Source organism: Ursus arctos, unplaced genomic scaffold (genome assembly GCF_023065955.2).
Source record: "Ursus arctos isolate Adak ecotype North America unplaced genomic scaffold, UrsArc2.0 scaffold_8, whole genome shotgun sequence".
In the NCBI taxonomy this organism is placed as follows: Eukaryota; Metazoa; Chordata; class Mammalia; order Carnivora; family Ursidae; genus Ursus; species Ursus arctos.
The window spans coordinates 84,720,305-84,738,423 of record NW_026623100.1 but is presented as its reverse complement, the minus strand read 5'-3'; the positions used below and the strand labels follow the sequence as shown (position 1 = coordinate 84,738,423).

The window sequence follows — 18,119 nt, the reverse complement described above, 5'->3', positions numbered from 1 at the left end:
TGACGTGACTCTTGTTAGTCCTTTTGAAACATAGTGATTAGAAGAAGAAATTGTATATTCACTGGTAAATGTTTAACAGAATTAGATTGAAAACCAGACTGCATTCTTGTCCAAGCTGCAGAAGGTTTCAGAAAAGTCATTTAAACTCTGTGGCCTCACTGTCATCATTAATAAAATGAGAGGCCAGGCCAACATCCGTGTTACATGATGCTCACTAGTTTTTGAGCTTGGTTAGTTAATCAGCTTTAGAGATTCAAAGCGTGTCGTCTGTGGCTGCCTGGGTACCGTGGAAAGGCCAGCGAGCAAGTAGATGGTGAATTTATTTCCAGTTGTAAGACAGGCTTGCAGAGAGCCGTGTGAGCCGTGCATCTGTCAGCGAGGGAGGAGTTTACTGTTTTGAAATTGAGCATTGTCTTTGGTAAAACGTGCGTGCATGCCTGCATGTATACACGCCTGCCGGAGTGTGTGCCCGCGTGTGTGCGCCTGTGTGTGTACACGCCTGCCGGAGTGTGTGCCCGCGTGTGTGCGCCTGTGTGTGTACACGCCTGCCGGAGTGTGTGCGCCTGTGTGTGTGCACACCTGCCGGAGCGTGTGCCCGCGTGTGTGCGCCTGTGTGTGTGCACGCCTGCCGGAGTGTGTGCCTGTGTGTGTGCACCCACGTGTGTACATGCCTGCTCTAAATGTGTGCCTGCACGCGTGCTTTTTTATGGTGGGGGAGAGGAGAGGCCTGGGTTGTCTTCTTTCAGTGAAAGGGAAAGTCTCTCTAATAATGTTTTTGATGAATGGTTATAATTTACTTTTCAGTATTAACTGACATTAGTGCACCTCTTACGGTGAATGTGCACATCCGTGAAGGGTGCTTAGGACACCAGAGCGTGAACAGCAACTCTAGCTTGAGTTTCAAATGTGTGACCATCTTTGGAAAAGGTCAGTAGCCGTGAAAAGTCAGAAGGGTGGGAAGAGACAGATGGAAATGTGGGTAGATAGATGGATGATAGGAGGGTAGGTAAAGATAGATGGACAGGTAGGCAGCCATGTGTAGAGTTAGTAGTAAGATAAGCAGTCAGTGTTCTTACGGCCTCAGATCCCTGGTGACATGTGTCTGTGTGGTTTTCCTACAGCCTGTTTCTTGGCTGGAGCGGGTTGGTTTAGGGGGTGTGTAGGGACTGGGGCTCATGCTCTTTGATCTCTGCCTACATATGTGCTTGACTAAATGGCTTTTGGAAAATTAGGGCCACTGAATGTCACCAAGCTGGCCGGCCGCTCCGCTGTGTCTCGTGAGGAAGGGAAGACCCGGACCAGCCCCTGCTGGGAGGGTCAGTGCACTTGTTTCCCACAGGCGTAGCCCCCAGTGACGCCCGCATGGTGCGCGACAAAATGCCCCTTCACAGAGCACAGGGTGGCGTCTCCGGTGACGATAACTGCCTGTGTCTTACCAGCCACTGTGGCTGCCGGGGGTGCTGAGACGGGGCTCCTTCTTGGCAGCAGAAGAGCCGTCCCGTGAGCCCACGGGCAGCGCCCACCGGGATGAGCACAGCGCACCTACGGGACGGCACGCGGCTGGCGCCTCCCACTTGCGCTGTTCGGCGGGAATGCTGCTGAGCCCGCCAGCACACCGGACGCCCTGGGATGCCTCATGAGAGAAGAGTGCGTTGTTTTGTGGAGGCTTTGTGTCTTTTAGCTTTGCTCACGTTTTTATGATTTTAAGCGAGGTGTTAATATCGGCTGGAAGGTGTAAAAAAGCAAAATATTGAACCGGGACTCAAACTGCATTCTATAAAACGTGTTTGTCCAGACACAGCTGGCAGTAACGCCCACCTTCGGGGGCTGAGAGGAGGCCGAGAGGCCCGTCTTCCCTGGAAGACCCTCCAGCCCCGTTTCAAGCCGCACAGACAGAACCCCACAGCTATAGTGTATTTTCTCCCAGAGGAGAAAGTGGGGAGTATAAGGAACACGTTCAGAAAACACCAATTCTAAATCAAACAGTGTCTTCTTTTTATAAAAAATAATTTCAAGTTGAACCGTTTTTTAAATCTTAAACAAAGGTAGCCTGGGAAGGGTGTTCAGGACGTGTCTCAGAGTGGCTCAGAACACCCAGGGTGAGGAGGCTGGAAGTCAGCGTCCTGGGGGCCCCACTGCCATCGTCGGTGGGGGGTCCCCCGGATCTCCTCCTCCAGGATCTGCTCTTTTCTAATGCAATTGGCTCAGTAACGGTTGAGGTTTCTGAATTTCCTGAAATGTTTTTGAAAGATCCTTTAACAAGTAGATGCCAAAGTGAACCGAAGTCGTGTGAAGTATTTGAGGATGAAACACCGGCTGTCGCAGGGGCTGCTTTCATTTTGCGTGGCCCCAGAGCCTGCAGGACGGCTCCACCGGAAGCCCTGCTCTGCTCGCGGTCAGAGGTGAAGCCGGAGTCATGCTTTTGTGCAGATCGTCATCCCCATCAGTGAAGAGACTGAATTGTTGGCTACACAGTAAAGCACATGGTTCAGATTCTCACTGAGAATCGTACAGCTTGGCAGCGGGTTAGCTGTTGACACATGTCCCTGACATCACGCGGAGAAGAGCATGGCCGCCAGTGGCCTGATGGTCATGAAGAGAACTTTGCGTCACCGTCACCGTCCTCTCTCCCGTGACCGGCACCCACCAGCTCCAGCAGCACGTGTCCTGTTAGGTCTGGGAAGGGTGTTCAGGATGTGTCTCAGAGCGGATCAGAACACACAGGTGAAGAGGCCGTAAGTCTGTGACCTGGGGGCCCCGCTGGCAGGGTGGCTGGCCGTGCACTCTGTCCGGCCTCACCGGACTGAAGTCAAGCTGGAGGCCAGTTGAAAGCCTCTTCGTGCCTCGTTCAGGTGGTTGGCAGAATTCAGCTCCTTGGGTTTATAGGACCCCGGGGTCAGGGCCATGGTCCCTGCTGGAGCCCACCCATGTCCTGTGCCCCATGTCCCCACACCTGCCAGGCAGCACCAGGACTCAGTGCATGGAACCCTGGCTCTGGTCTCTAACCTCCAGACCTGATGTGAAGGGCTCGGTCGGGGCCCGCTGATTTCAGACCCCTTCCAGCAGCACCTTGCTCTGTGTGACCCCACGGGTGCCGTTCTAGAATCTGCCTGCCTGTCACCCTGGCAGCACACGTGTGTCTGGACACGTCTAGAGGTATATCCTCTAAACACGTCATCGTGTTTGGTTTTGCTCTCACCTGGCACCTTGGGAAGGATTCTGGTTTGGGATTCCAGGACCCGGACTTGAGTCAAGGTGTGTGTGTATGTTGGGGGGTGGGTAGAAAGCAAAGACCGAGAACAAGAGAAACACACATGCGGGGCGTCTGGGTGGCACAGTGGTTAAGCGTCTGCCTTCGGCTCAGGGCGTGATCCCGGCATTCTGGGATCGAGCCCCACATCAGGCTCCTCCGCTATGAGCCTGCTTCTTCCTCTCCCACTCCCCCTGCTTGTGTCCCCTCTCTCGCTGGCTATCTCTATCTCTGTCGAATAAATAAATAAAATCCTTAAAAAAAAAAAAAAAAAAGAGAAACACACATGCTTGCAGAAAGTCCAGAATCATCCCGGTGTGAGGAAGGCTCCCAGGACCGCGGTGGATAAGGCACTGTAGAGCATGGGCTCTCCAGGACGTGGGCAAGCTGCCTGACCACCAGGGAGGCTCAGGGGAGAGAGCCCTGGGTCTGGAACCAAGATAATCCGGTCGCCCCATGCCCTCCCAGAGCCCCAGCTTCACCCGGTGAGGCTCTTTCTGATCTCGTCCTTGTCCGTGTAAACAGGGACAGCAGGGGAGATGTTAACACTTCACTGCTTCCTGAGAGTCTGTGCAGGTGTAACATAAAATAAAGGTGTAGGTTTAACGAAGCTTTGAAGTAAAGCTAACACTTGTAAGGTTACGACAATTCCTAATTTTGTGCCAATTCCTAATATGAATGCCTGACCTGAAGGAAGAAAGTCACAATTTGAGTGATATGCCTGAGGGGGAGCAGCAGACAGTCCGAGTCTGTGTCCCGCGCTCACTCTGCACGGCTGGGCTGTCTAGGGCACGGCTTCCTGGGGTCCCGCCCTGACCAGCCTGTTCCATGCCCCTCATTTGACGTTGGCCTCAAAAGAGTAAGGAGTTGCTGATCTTGTGTATCTTTCTGAAACGTGGAAGCAAGGGAGGAGGGGCAGGAGGAGGAGGGAAGGAACAAAACTGGAACTTTGGGTCTTTTGTCCCACTTCAGTTGAGTTTTTGAAAATAACAGTGAAGGGGTGCCTGGCTGACTCAGTGAAGCGTCTGACTCTTGCTATGCGCTCAGGTCATGATCTCAGGGTCGTGGGATTGAGCCCCCGCATGGGGCTTCACGCTCAGGGAATCTGCTGGAGATTCCCTCTCCCTTTGTCCCTCCCCCTGTGTTCTCTCGTACTCTGTCTCTCAAACAAATAAAATTGAACAACTGAAGGAACGAACAAGAGAAAGAAAGAGAAGAATAATGGAGTTATGTCTTATCTCATACAGCGGGGTTCCATCTCTCTTTGTAGGAGATGACTGTATTTTAGAGAAAGAGCTCGTCAGGAGCCGGGTGGGCTTTACCATGGTCCTGCTGGAGTTGGCGCATCGTAGATAACCACATTTTGGAAAGTGATACTACCTGTCAAAATTATCCTGCTAAATACTCTGACTTGTTTTGCAAAGGATGGTCTCACGTTTAAAAGTTCGTACCAGGAAAGGACTTGTCCGTAGTAAATTCTCTGTGGTTGGGAACCCTGAAGGCACAGCGTGTGGTTGAGCAGAGTTGGGGAGACTGAGTCTGGGGCGGGGGGCAGCTCCGTAAGGAGAGTGGCTCGTATAGGATGTGGATGGACTTGGTGGTAAGAGGGACGGTCAGGAACTCAGGGTCTGATCTGCATGGTGCTCGGAGGGTGGGCTCGGGTGGTCTCGTTAGGCTTCATGTGAATCTAGGAGGATGAGGTTTTATTCTTTGAAACGGAAGGAGGACACAAAGGCCAGTGGGACCTGGGTGCGCACAGTGAGTGGTGATGCCGTCGGCGCGTTGAAATCCGCTGACAGGAAGCACGGCGGCCTCTTTGGTGTTGGCAGCCGGAGGGCTCAGGGGACGTTTGCAGAGGACAGGCTCATGCCAGGGCTGCGTGTTCAGCGGGACTCTGTGCAGCCTGTGCTCACGTGGGGGGCCGAGGGGTGGGTGCCAGGCTGTTTTGGTGATGGTCACTGTTCTGATGACCTTGGGTGGTCCAGACCCAGAAGCCCATGATGCAGCTGCTTGTGCTTTACAGGGTAAAATGTGGATAATGATTTTGTTTTCATAGATCGAGTGGTTCTCTGTCCAGAGCAGGGATCTGGAGGGAGCTGGGTGGGGCTGAACTGGTCTCCAACCTTGTTAGCTGCCCACCTGGGCAGGGGACGCGGCCTCTCGATGCCACGCTGAGAAACAAACAGTAACACCCATCTCGTAAGATTGCTGAGAGGAGAAATATGTTAACGTTTAAGTGTAAGTCATGTAGCACAGTGCCCGGCACGAAGCCAGGCCTGAGTAAATGATAACCTTTGGGTCGTTACTGCCACTGCTGTTGTAGTTACAGAACCCGCTGTGAACCGCTCAAGCCCTGGGGTGTCCTCCTCCGGGAACAGACGTGTTAAAAGAAGCACACACCGGCCAAAGCAGTGTCGGTGCCCTACTGGTGGATTTTCTGCAGAAGACAGGGTAAAGGGTAATTATAGTAATCATGTGCTTGCCGTCTTCCAGAAGCGGTGCTGGCCCTGCACCGACCTGGTCTTACAGATCCATGCAGCGCAGCCAGTCGGCACCCTTGTTTCCAGATGTGGGAGCTGCAGCCTGGCTGGGACTGGGGAGCAGGGGGGCTCTGGCATCGGCCCGTGGGCTCTGCCGCCGGGTGCACCTTGTGTCATGCTGCATATTCTCAGGCAACAGATGTTCTCGACCCCTGCCACGTGCAGGCACTCTTGGGGGTGCTGGCAGTGGTGAACAAAGCCCAGGACCTGTGTTCTCATGAAGCTGAGTGTCTGCTAGGAGATGCAGGCAGGAAGCAGGCAGACATCCTAGGTGTCCCTGGGATCCTCCAGGTTCTGTTTTATCTGTGTTCCTCCTTCCGTGGGATGGCCTGCAGGTGTTCAGCCGTTAGTCAGGTGCGTCATGCCCACGTGGGACCCTCTGCTGCTCACTCCACTGCAGGACCAGGGGCTGGGAGGACACAGGCCTGGTCTCAGGAAGGTGACAGAAGGTGACACAGGAGGGGGCCAGGTTGCTCTTTTAGGCACTACAGGGAGAAGTTAGCTTTCTCTTGCGGACCTGCTCCACTTTGGTCTGCTCAGGGAGAGTTTTCCAGAAACAGTGACTACAGTGAACAAACCGATACAGGGAAATGGTGCCCAGACTCTGATTTTTGTGTCTATGTCACTATTTAACACAGAGTATATGGGAGTGCCTCTGCAGGGTGGGGAGATGGGAAGAAAATATTTCTCTGGCTTCCACGAAAAAATTATGCCCACACTACACAGACAGTCTTGAAATACAAGATGTGAAAGCAAATTTGAAGATTTTACAAAGTCTGAGACGTACACACATTTTCTTCTCATTTTGTCTAGCGAATGCTCATAACTCTGTCACGAGCAAAATAAACACACGCCCTGTTCCCAGCTCCAAAGTGTGGGGGCCTCGAGTGACACAAAGGATGTGGGTGCACGTGTGCCACCCCCCCCCCCCCGGGTTCCTGCCCAAGTGCTGGGAGAGGTGGTGGCATACCTTCCAGGAGCTGTGGTGTTGCCGGTTCTCCGCCTCCCCATTGGTAACAGTATCTGGACGTGGCTCAGTTTCTCCCTGGGGAATCTTTTCCTGCTGATTCCTAAAACCTGATGCAGGACTGTCACAGAGCACGCTGAGTCCCAGGCGGTGGGTATCTGTGATTTTTAGCTCTGACGAGGACCTTGACCATCTGGACAGAATCCCGAAAAGGCTGTGCAGATGCTCTGAGTCCAGGGCCACGTGGCCGGCTTCCTCCTGTGCGCTGTGGGAGGGCTGCTGTCGATGAGCCCAAGCATGCTGCCCGTGAGATGCTGAGAAAGTAAATCCTAGTCAGTCTGGAAGAAATGAAAATTTCATGTAATCGACTCAGTTAATACTGCTCTTGGAACAATCAGCGAGTGTAAATTCCTCCCCATACGTTCCCACCGTGTATGTGCCATCAGCATTAGCGCCCACACCGCTTCCATCCATGTAACATTCAGGCTGTGCTGTTCCTTCCACAAGTACGTGTTCTGAGTGTCGCTGTTCGCACAGTGACTATGGGTTTGCAACAGCCTTACAGACGCCTTCTTACATGCCTCCCGCGCTGGCCTGCTGTGGCACGGCTGGCATCGTGACGCCCATCACGCTTGTGGACAAGGAGGACAGACCTCAGAGGTGAGGGGTCCAGCGTGCCTCACGTGTCTAAAACACGGACTCAGAGCGCATGGCTTTCCGTGGCAGAAAAGCTGTGTGCACAGGGCTTTGTCAGACTGAGGACACTCCCCTGTGTCCTGGCTGCGAGGACGGGTGGAGAGAGTGGGGTGGCTCTCCGTGTGTTAAGCAGGACGTGGCAGGACAGATGCTGATTGGTGAAGGTGCACACGGAGCACGCAGCATTCGGTGTGCACACATATAAAAATTATTTAGCTAATTGTTAATTCACCCTTTGTTACCAATTCCTTAGCCCGTCACACATCCTCTGGCTTGTTACAAGCAAGTGCGTTATACGTGTGTCACATGTCACACGCACATGAGCCTGGACCACGTCTGTGTCTCTATCGCGGGGGCCCAGCACGTCATAGACGTTTTGTTCTGTACGATGTGTTTTTACGTCGTTTACGGTAAGAGAGGAGATGGACGTATCCTGTCCTTTATAATTACGTTGTCAGCGCCCTCGTGCGCACTTTCCTGTGAGTTCACCTTCCAGACAGCACCCAGCTTCAGCTCCCGACCTCCATCCGTGCTCCCCGCAGAGGGCTTCAGGAGCCCCAGACTGTCTCCTTATTTCATCTTCGTGCTGGACAGGCGGCCGCGGTATGGCTGTGCGGTGCTTGCTGGACCCACTCGTGCGTTGAGCGCTGGGACCCCACCGCCGTCCTCTTGCCTCCTGGCCTCTGCTGCCTCCGCGGGAGGTCGGCTGGGAGGTTTGGAGCTTCCTCGTATGTGACAAGTTACTTTTCTCTTGCTGCTTTGATACGTGTCCCTTGTCTTTGATTCTCCACATGTAGACCCGAGGCATCCGTTTGTGGATGTGAGTCTGTACCCTGTTTGGATCCCTGATCTGCCCGGGTGTGCAGACCAGCGTTTCTCAGAACAGTCAGGAAGGCTTCGGCCGCCGCTCCTCGAAACATGTGGTCTGCCCTCCATCTCCACTCCTGCTGCTACCCCCGACGGTGTCTCCCGCTTCTCAGAGCCCCTGAGGGGGCTTCTTCCTTCTGCCTGTTGTGTGGGCTGCACGGACTCCGCCAACCCGCGTGGCTCAGTACTCCTTCTGTCAGGACAAACGCACTGTCCAGCCTCTCCAGTAAATGCTCTGTCGCAGCTCGTTCGCGGTTACCTCCATGGGTACGCTGGCTCTTCCCGCACCGTCTGTCCGTTTGTCGGTAATCACTGTTGGACGTGCTTCCTCAGACACGGATCCCTGAGTCCCTGGAACGTCCCTCTGATGGCTGTTTGCAGACCTTCCTGTGTGAGGTGACCTCCAGCCATGTGCACAGGTCACGCTGTCCTGTGTCCAGCAACCCTGGGTCCCCACCCCCTTCTAGGGCTCATCACTGTTACTTGTGTGTGGATCTGTCTGTGCCGGTGGATGTTGTAGGGCAGTCTGGACACGCTCAGGGACGAGCCGCTGGGCTGCGCTCACGGTCACCCCGGGATGACGGGGGTTTTTTGACTGGGGCCCTTTCTCTTACCCTGACCACATCCAGCTATCAGACTTCACTAATTTTCAGGCGATTGGTTTGTTGTTCTCAACGCAGCTTTGTGGCATAAATGGCTCCACAGAATAATCCAGTCAGGTCCGGGTTCCTTTGAAGGGACAGTTTGGGGTCGGTGGGATTTGGGATTCGTTCTCACCACGGCATCCGCTGTGTTTGCGAGCACCTGTCACTGTGAGCGTCTGCATGCTCTCCTGCAGACGAGGTCAGCGTCCTTGGAGCTAGAACGGGAGCCAGAGGCTTTGTGCTCGTTTCCCCCCAAAGTCTCTGAGCAGGAGGCCCCGGGCGGCGACGCTCGTCTGTCATGAGCCTTGTGCTCGGACGCAGGCAGTGATGACCAGGGCGGGCGCGAGGTGGGGGCCCGGGGAAGAGGTGAGGTTGGGGGTGGGGGACCCCGGGGGTGGACGCGAGGTGGGGGTGCTGGATGCGAGGTCCGGGGGGGCCGGACAGGTGTCGGCGTGCACCAGAGGGGGACCGTCGGCTCCGTGGACTCGGCTCGAGAGAGTGCGGGAGGCTCTGTAGCTACCCACTGTCCTGCTCTTCCTCTCAGGCCCTCTCCCTGCGTAACAAAACCATGAATAACTCATAGCTGAGAGACTGTTAAAACGTAATGTAGTGTGGACCTTGTTTCTTAAAATAATGTAATTATGTTTGTTTCATCATTCATTTTTTAAACTTTTCATTGTCTGCTTCAGGACACGAAGGCATAGGCTCCATGGCTTCATACACACTGTTTTCTTGAGGAAAAGGGACAGGAGCATAAAGGACATTCCTTTTGACGATAGTGGTATTTGTCAGCCAGGGCCGCGCAGCCAAGGGCCACGCTCGGGGCAGCCGCCACAGACGTTTCTGTTCTCACACTTCTGGAGGCTGGAGGTCCACGCCGGGTCCCGCACAGTGCGGTGCTGGCAGAGCCTCTTCCCGGCTGGCAGACGGCCGTGTTGCGGTGTCCTCCCCGGTGGGGAGGGAGCTCTGGGGTCTCTTCCCATAAAGAAAGCAGTCCTGCGGGATCAGGGCTCGACCCTCACTGGTCACTGAGCGTGAATTCCTTCTCAGAGGCCCCCCGTCTCCAGAGACATCCACGCTGGGGACGTGAATCCGGGCACACAAGTCAGTGGATGAGAAGAGTTACGTGTGAAGTATCTTTGAAATGATAAGGAAGAATTACTGAATTAGAGACAATCATCGTGCTCTTATGAATAATTTGCCACGGGAGGGTCTGTGGCACTTTGATTTCCTTTTTTTTTTTTATAATGATTTTTTATTATATTATGTTAGTCACCATACAGTACATCCCTGGTTTCCGATGTAAGGCTTGATGATTCATCAGTTGTGTATAACACCCAGTGCACCATGCAATACGTGCCCTCCTTACTACCCATCACTGGCCTATCCCATTCCCCCACCCCCCTCCCCTCTGTGGCCCTCAGTTTGTTTCTCAGAGTCCATAGTCTCTCATGTTTCATTCCCCCTTCTGATTACCCCCCCCCTTTCTTTATCCCTTTCTTCCCCTACTGATCATCCTAGTTCTTATGTTCCATAGATGAGAGAAATCATATGATAATTGTCTTTCTCTGCTTGACTTATTTCACTTAACATTATCTCCTCCAGTGCCGTCCATGTTGTAGCAAATGTTGAGAACTCGTTCTTTCTGATAGCTGAGTAATATTCCATTGTATATATGGACCACATCTTCTTAATCCAGTCATCTGTTGAAGGGCATCTCGGTTCCTTCCACGATTTAGCTATTGTGGACAATGCTGCTATGAACATTGGTGTGCATATGGCCCTTCTCTTCACTACGTCTGTATCTTTGGGGTAAATACCCAGTATTGCAATGGCTGGGTCATAGGGTAGCTCAATTTTTAACTTTTTAAGGGACCTCCACACTGTTTTCCAGAGTGGCTGTACCAACTTGCATTCCCACCAACAATGTAGGAGGGATCCCCTTTCTCCACATCCTCTCCAACTATTGTTGTTTCTTGCCTTGTCTATTTTTGCCATTCTAACTGGCATAAGGTGGTATCTCAGTGTGGTTTTGATTTGAATTTCCCTGATGGCTAATGATTTTGAACATTTTTTCATGTGTCTGTTAGCCATTTGTATGTCTTCATTGGAAAAGTGTCTGTTCATATCTTCTGCCCATTTTTTGATTTGTTTATTTGTTTCTCGTGTATTGAGTTTGAGAAGTTCTTTGTAGATCTTGGATACCAGTCCTTTATCTGTAGTGTCATTTGCAAATATCTTCTCCCATTCCGTGGGCTGCCTCTTAGTTTTTCTGACTGTTTCCTTGGCTGTGCAGAAGCTTTTTATCTTGATGAAGTCCCATAAATTCATTTTATCTTTTGTTTCTCTTTGGGGATGTATCATGAAAAAGGTTGCTTTGGCCGATGTCGTAGAGGTTGCTGCCTATGTTGTCCTCCAGGATTTTGATGGATTCCTGTCTCACATCGAGGTCTTTCATCCATTTGGAGTTTATTTTAGTGTATGGTGTGAGATAGTGGTCAAGTTTCATTCTTTTGCATGTAGCTGTCCAATTTTCCCAGCACCATTTATTGAAGAGACTGTCTTTGATTTCTATGAAAAAAAAGGAAGATCCGACTTCTTGGAAAGCTCCATCGTAAATCAGAAATATGAGTGTGTTCTAAAGCAGCATTGATGTTGAGTAACGATGACGCCTGACTGCGGGTCGTCATTGTCAGGAGCTTTAAATACCACAAAAAGTGGTCTTGGCAAGAATTATTACTGAGGACCCTACAAAACGATAACTCCAAAATTCCTAAAAGAGCAAGAGTTATTTCCACATGAATCGACTCTCATCTTTTTTATTGAATTAGAAATAGCTGTTAGTGACGGGTTTCGAAGTTCTGAACGTACTTTTGGGGAACGTACGTAGCAGAGCAGGTTGGGTGTGTGACCACGGCCTCTGCTGCGTCTCCCCGTGTGGCTCTGGGCAGCGCGGGAGCTATGTGGGCGTGCACGAACCGCTCGGGCTGCTGTGCAGAGCGTGGCTCCCCTCTTCCCACAGGTCCGGTGCGTTTGAGGTTCTGGCTCTGGACGGGGTCAGCACGGGGATCCTGCAGTTTCACACGGCCCAGGAGAGCACCGACTGGCTGAGAGCAGTGTCCGCGAACATCGGTGACCTGACACTGCAGACAGTGAGCAGACTTCCCATGACTTTCTGCTTTTCCATTTAATCCACAAAAATGATTTGATATTTTTTGTTATTTATGATTAACCCTAAAATAATTGCTTATAAGATTAAACAAGGAAGTATGTCCTTTTTTCCAACATAACACATGTCTGGCTAAAACAAGTTCAGAATTAAGTCCTCCACATGTCTCCTGTCGTGAGCGTCTGGGCCAATCAGACATGTGGATGCCCTCCCCATCCCTTCCTCTCTCTCCTCCTGTCCACGCACAAGCACAGATCCTTTCGTGTAGGTATAATACTACGTACATTTTACCCAAACGCATCGATGTAATGTGGGGAACCTAATGAGGTTAGAGACAGAATGCCCCATAACTTTATGAAAACAAGAGGCATATCCGACCAACAGGATTACTTCCCAAATTTTCAGTGCAATTATCCAGGAAAGAGAAAGTGCTCTGTCTCCTTGAGTGATATGTTTGATATTCAAAATCAATGCACAATTAAAAAATAAAACACAACAGGCTGGAAGTTAAAGTCAAGTAGGAAGTTCCCAGAGGAACCATTGTATGCTGCAATGAGCTGTGGGCTCCCGGAAGGACTCGCTTGTGGCCAAAGTGGCCTTTGATCAGTTCCTTCACAGGTGGACCTGCCCATGGACTGCACTTGCATCCTGAGGTTTCATTCGGGGGAGCAGGTGGCAGGAAGAGCCAGGACCAGCCTTTGGACTCCCACTGTGCAGCCGAGCACAGGCCCAGCCTGCAGCAGCACCTGCCACCCCTTCCCACCCTGCTGCCCATCCCTTTCCCTTGCCTGCCTGTCCCCCGCCCTGCAGCAGCACCTGCCAACCTTTCCCATCCTGCTCCCCATCCCCCACCCAGCTGCCCGGTTCCCCCACCCCACTCTTTCCCCATGCTGCTGCCCCTCTTCTTCAACAAGAACTTCCTTGTTCCTGGAAGCTGCGAAACAGGTTGACTGAGCACGTTAAAATATTCAGGAAAGCAGCAGTGTGTTCAATCCTATTCTACAGAACAGAACCCCTCTGAGACCTTAGTTTTCAGACCTGACAGTTTGAATCCCAAAGGTATCTGGATGGATTAAAGGAAAAGAAAAAACAAACAGGTGGTGGTCTGTTGATATTTGCAAGAGTGCACGTGACCAGGGAGCCCCTCCGGTCTAGGTGAGTTTACACATTCTAGCTGTCAGGCAGAGCTGAGAGAAGGAAACCAGCCATGGGGATTCGAAGCCACGTTCCAGCTCTGTGTGTTGCACTTCTGGACCTCCACTTCCTCACTGGTAAAATTTTGGAAATAGTACTACTTTGCAGGATTCCTGGGAGAGTTAAATGAAGGAACATACATGAAATGTGAAACTCTAAGATCACTAGAGTAGAAATTGTTTTCCCCATTTTTTTCAGATGTTGAAATTTAAATATCTGTCCAGTAGCTTCCCACTCACACAAAATACTGATATTTAAAAAGAAAATTTAAGTATATTAGTAGCGGGGTTTTTCTCCACTGTGAGAATTGCTGCAGTGCATGGTTTGGTTTTTAGGTAAGAAATGCATCAAAGAAGAAACTTTTTTCCAAGGACACTTCCTGTTGCTAATTAATTTCGGTTGCTGATTCGACAGGTTGAAAAATGATGGCGTTAATATTCTTGTCCCACTGACTCGTTGCTTCCTTCTCTCTACAGATGAGAGTGGCGAATGAGTGCTGTTCCCCGTGTGACCAGGTAGGTCCTGTGTTTTTCTTGTCAGTCATATGATGTGTCTCTCTTGTTTTCTAAAAGTAGCTTCTCCTGGTTTTGGACCTTGATTTGGGAATTTTGGCAGAAGTCAGGGTCCTTGTCCTTAGTCAGGAGGAATTGCTCTGCTTCTCTGTCCAGGTTATAGCTGAGCTCTCGGCAGCTGTGTTTTCTGAGGAAATGTCGTTACACGGTAGTGTAGTCGTGATTGTGTAAGCTGAGAGGTGTTTTACTTTGGAGACACACCTGCATGATCTGGAATCATAAGCACTGTGTAATTTTCTTAGAGAACATCCAGGTTTGGAGAGCTTTGCCCTGGAGAGGCTTCTGGCCAGCAGATGATATCGTGGATGGGTGGGAGCCCTGTGCCCCAGAGCAGGCCAACCCAGGCCTACCGATGCAGCCGCCTTGTGGGGAATACACAGATCATTCCTTCTCAGGACAGGGCCGGCTGCTGATGAGCTGACTCCCTGATCCGGGGCCCCTGGTCACTGGGTCTGTAAGTGCCTGGGGTGAGCTGGCTCCCTGATCCGGGGCCCCTGGTCACTGGGTCTGTAAGTGCTTGGGGATGAGCTGACTCTGCAATTCAGGGCTCCTGGTCACTGGGTCTGTAAGTGCTTGGGGATGAGCTGACTCTGCAATTCAGGGCTCCTGGTCACTGGGTCTGTAAGTGCTTGGGGAGGAGCTGAGGCTCCCCTATTCGGGGGCTCTCAGTCACTGGGTCTGTAGGTGCATAGGGATGAGCTGGCTCCCTGATTCGGGGCTCCCGGCACTGGGTCTGTAGTGCATAGGGATGAGCTGACTCCCCGATTCAGGGCTCCTGGTCACTGGGTCTGTAGGTGCATGGGGATGAGCTGGCTCCCTGATTCGGGGCTCCCGGTCACTGGGTCTGTAAGTGCATGGGGATGATCTGGCTCCCCAATTCAGGGCTCCTGGTCACTGGGTCTGTAGGTGCATGGGGATGAGCTGACTCCCCGATTCGGGGCTCCCGGTCACTGGGTCTGTAAGTGCATGGGGATGAGCTGGCTCCCAGATTCGGGGCTCCCGGTCACTGGGTCTGTAAGTGCATAGGGTGAGCTGGCTCCCTGATCTGGGGCTCCTGGTCACTGGGTCTGTAAGTGCATGGCGATGTGCTGACTCCCTGATCTGGGGCTCCTGGTCACTGGGTCTATAGGTGCATAGGGGTGATCCTTCACACTCAGACAGTTTGAGCAGCAGAAAACTAAACTTCTAAGCCACTATGTTATTCATCTGTCTCCTTTCTGATAAAGTCATAGTTGACTCTGTAGTGTAAGTGCAAACTTCGTATTTGTATGTGTTTTGATTATATAACTGTTGGTGTGAGGAAGCATGCATTGTCTCAGGTTTAGACAAGTGAGAAGAGCGTGCTCAGTTTGCCTAAGTGGTGCTCCCAGACACTCTGTATGTAGTGCTTGCTAGACGAGTGAGTGTGAGAGCACGCAGACACACAGGAGAGTCAGTGTCTGCTGGGCAGACATTAGCTGAACAAGATGGGGAGTTACGGCCATGTTCCAACCCTCTAGTCAACGTTCTGTAATTAGGATAGAAACTCTCAGGAACTTATTCTGAATGTAACTTTTATTTCTTGTAACATTTTTCTAAATTTATGATCAGCTTGTTTTGTGTTAAGGAGCTAATGGAGGGTGTTTGGCTATTTAATCAGTGAAAGTTCCACAGATGTTTCCAAATTAATATAGGATTCATTTCATATTCTTATACATAAAATATCATTCTTGTTCTAACGTGGAGGCACTCGTGGGCCTTTCCACTGAGGACGGAGCTCCGCAGTCCACCGGAAAGTGTGTTCTCCAGGCTGATTTGCCAAGGCTCAGGGGTAGACCAGATCCTACTGTTACCTCCAGGAATAGTTTACCACTCTGAAACTGGACTTCAAAATTAGCAATATGTCCAGTGGAGGTGTTCTTTTTTTTCTTTTTCGCTTAATGTTTTGTTTTTATTGACTTTCATTTCCATGGAATCTGTAGAGCTCTTTGAATACAATCAGTTATGGAAACAAATACGAGACCAGTCTAATAATATCTCCAGTACATAGAAATTACAAACAAATATGCTGTGTTCCAAATAAAAATTCAATATCTTTTTTTCACATTGCATAAAACTATGTAATGTAGGAAAATAATCTAAAATAATTCACTGATATCATATCTATTTTCTGTATCTCTTGAATATCGGTAGTGTTGTCTCATCTTCGGTAGAAAATGAAATTTCCAATTATCATTTCCAAGGTCATTCATGTTTAGATGTGCTCTTCCTGTTCTTACGGTAAATGAGAGACTCTGAGCACAGGAAGGAGAGAGGGGGATGCTCCTGGTGGTGCCCTGGAGAACTCAGCTTCTCCGATGCACAGTGGGGACCCTCCCCTCAGACGCTGCTGACAGGTCACCATGGTCAGGGTCTGCACAGGAGGGCACATGCACAGCTTGCAGCTTCCATGGGGCTGGACTTTCATGCACGTGAGGGGACGCCTCGGGCCTTCCAGGGTACACTCGGATTCCCTGGCACATCAGGAAGAGCTCAGTCTGGAATTCTGAGCCTGCTTTGTTTTGGTTTGAGTCACAAGAGAGTCGGGAAACAGGGTTCAAAGAAACAAGACTCCCAGTACTGAGAACAGGACATGAGTAGGGCTCGGAGACCTCGAGGCATGGGGTCATTGTGCTGTCCCGTTATGTTATGAAGCCCATCACACATTAAACCATGTTTGTGTGATGCAGGTCTACTGCGTTCTGACCCCAAGTGATCCCTCTCCTGCTGACATAATGTGGCCAGGTTAACGTCAGAGCCACAGTTTCTTCGTCCATAAAATAACAGCTGTAATGGGTAATCTAAAGACTTTTTTCTAACCTTAAAATTTCTGTATTACTTTGAACGTTTTTTTCTCGGGGGCTCAAATTAGTGTATTTGGAGAGAAATATTAGAGACGAGTTTTACCGTGTGGGCTTATTGAAGAACATACCGCCATGTCTCGTTCGGCTTTTTTTTTTTTTTTTGAAAGATTTTATTTATTTATTTGACAGAGAGAGACAGCCAGCGAGAGAGGGAACACAAGCAGGGGGAGTGGGAGAGGAAGAAGCAGGCTCCCAGCGGAGGAGCCTGATGTGGGACTTGATCCCGGAAAGCCAGGATCACGCCCTGAGCTGAAGGCAGACGCTTAAAGACTGAGCCACCCAGGCGCCCCTCACTGTGCTTTTGATAGAGGATTAGCTCACATTCTTCCCCAAAACTAAAGTGTGTATTATAGGAGTTTATATTTGTGACATTGGGCCCTTTAAGAATGAGAAGCAGTGCTTCTCTCATTCTGGGCAGTTCACTCCTGATTTTGACATGTAGCAAAAACATAATGGTTGAATAAGTATTTGAAAAAATACATATATTTGGGAACCACTGAAATTGGCAAAAACAAATATAAACAAATAGAAGATCATACAAAAGACCTGGAGTATAGATTTTTTTTTAGACTTTTACATTTAGTGAATAAGATGACTGTGTAATTTGCCATCCAAACAGAGGCCAGTCCTTCTGGCATGATGGCCAGCCTGGAAGTGACCGGCATACATTTGAAATTGTCCCGGGCAAACCGGAACATTTGTCCCTGCTAAATAGTAGTGGCTTTGTATATTTCCATACTAAATTTCAGCTGGGAAACCTGAATTCAAGGGAAATATGAACGCCTTACTCACCAAATCCAAAAGAAACCTACATCTCAGGTAATGTGGGCTTTTTCTCGGTAAAGGATGAGCTGTAAAGTATCATCTGATGGACGCTTAACTAGTTATCTTGACTCATTCAAGTGAAAAAAAAAAGGGCTTTCTTATAGAAATAGCATCAGAAAAGATAAATGAAAATATGCTCATTTATTATAAGGGTTATGTCCTTCTAATTTAATTATGGTGATATAATCAGGTAAGTGTTCATAAAATTATAATATACGTTTCTTAGAACATGTAATAAGCCATTGTAAAATTCATAATGTAAAAGATAAAATTAGCTAACCTTAAAATTATTTATGAACTACATATACCTTAAAAAGATTCATAAAGCAGGTAACGTTTCCAGTAATAACTAAGCTATAACTTATCTCTTTGCTAACTGATCTAAGGAGAATTAAATTACATATGGAATGTCATTAAGTTCACGTGCAATTTATAGACATTTCAGTTGATAAACAGTCTGATTTTTATAAAATTTCTTTCTGTAAAATTCCATCTGGCATCTTGACTCAGGAC

At 49.9% G+C, this 18,119-nt stretch overlaps 1 protein-coding gene across 3 annotated transcripts in view; it reads left to right on the top strand.

The window, feature by feature from the left end:
• Positions 1 to 18,119, top strand: part of SNTG2 (syntrophin gamma 2) — a 205,974-nt gene that overhangs the window by 118,694 nt on the left and 69,161 nt on the right. For all 3 annotated transcript variants that reach the window (XM_044390009.3, XM_057309257.1, XM_057309258.1), the window contains 2 exons: positions 11,987 to 12,116; positions 13,804 to 13,842. In XM_044390009.3, coding sequence (XP_044245944.2) covers positions 11,987 to 12,116; positions 13,804 to 13,842 — 169 coding nt within the window. The remainder of the gene's footprint in view (positions 1 to 11,986; positions 12,117 to 13,803; positions 13,843 to 18,119) is intronic.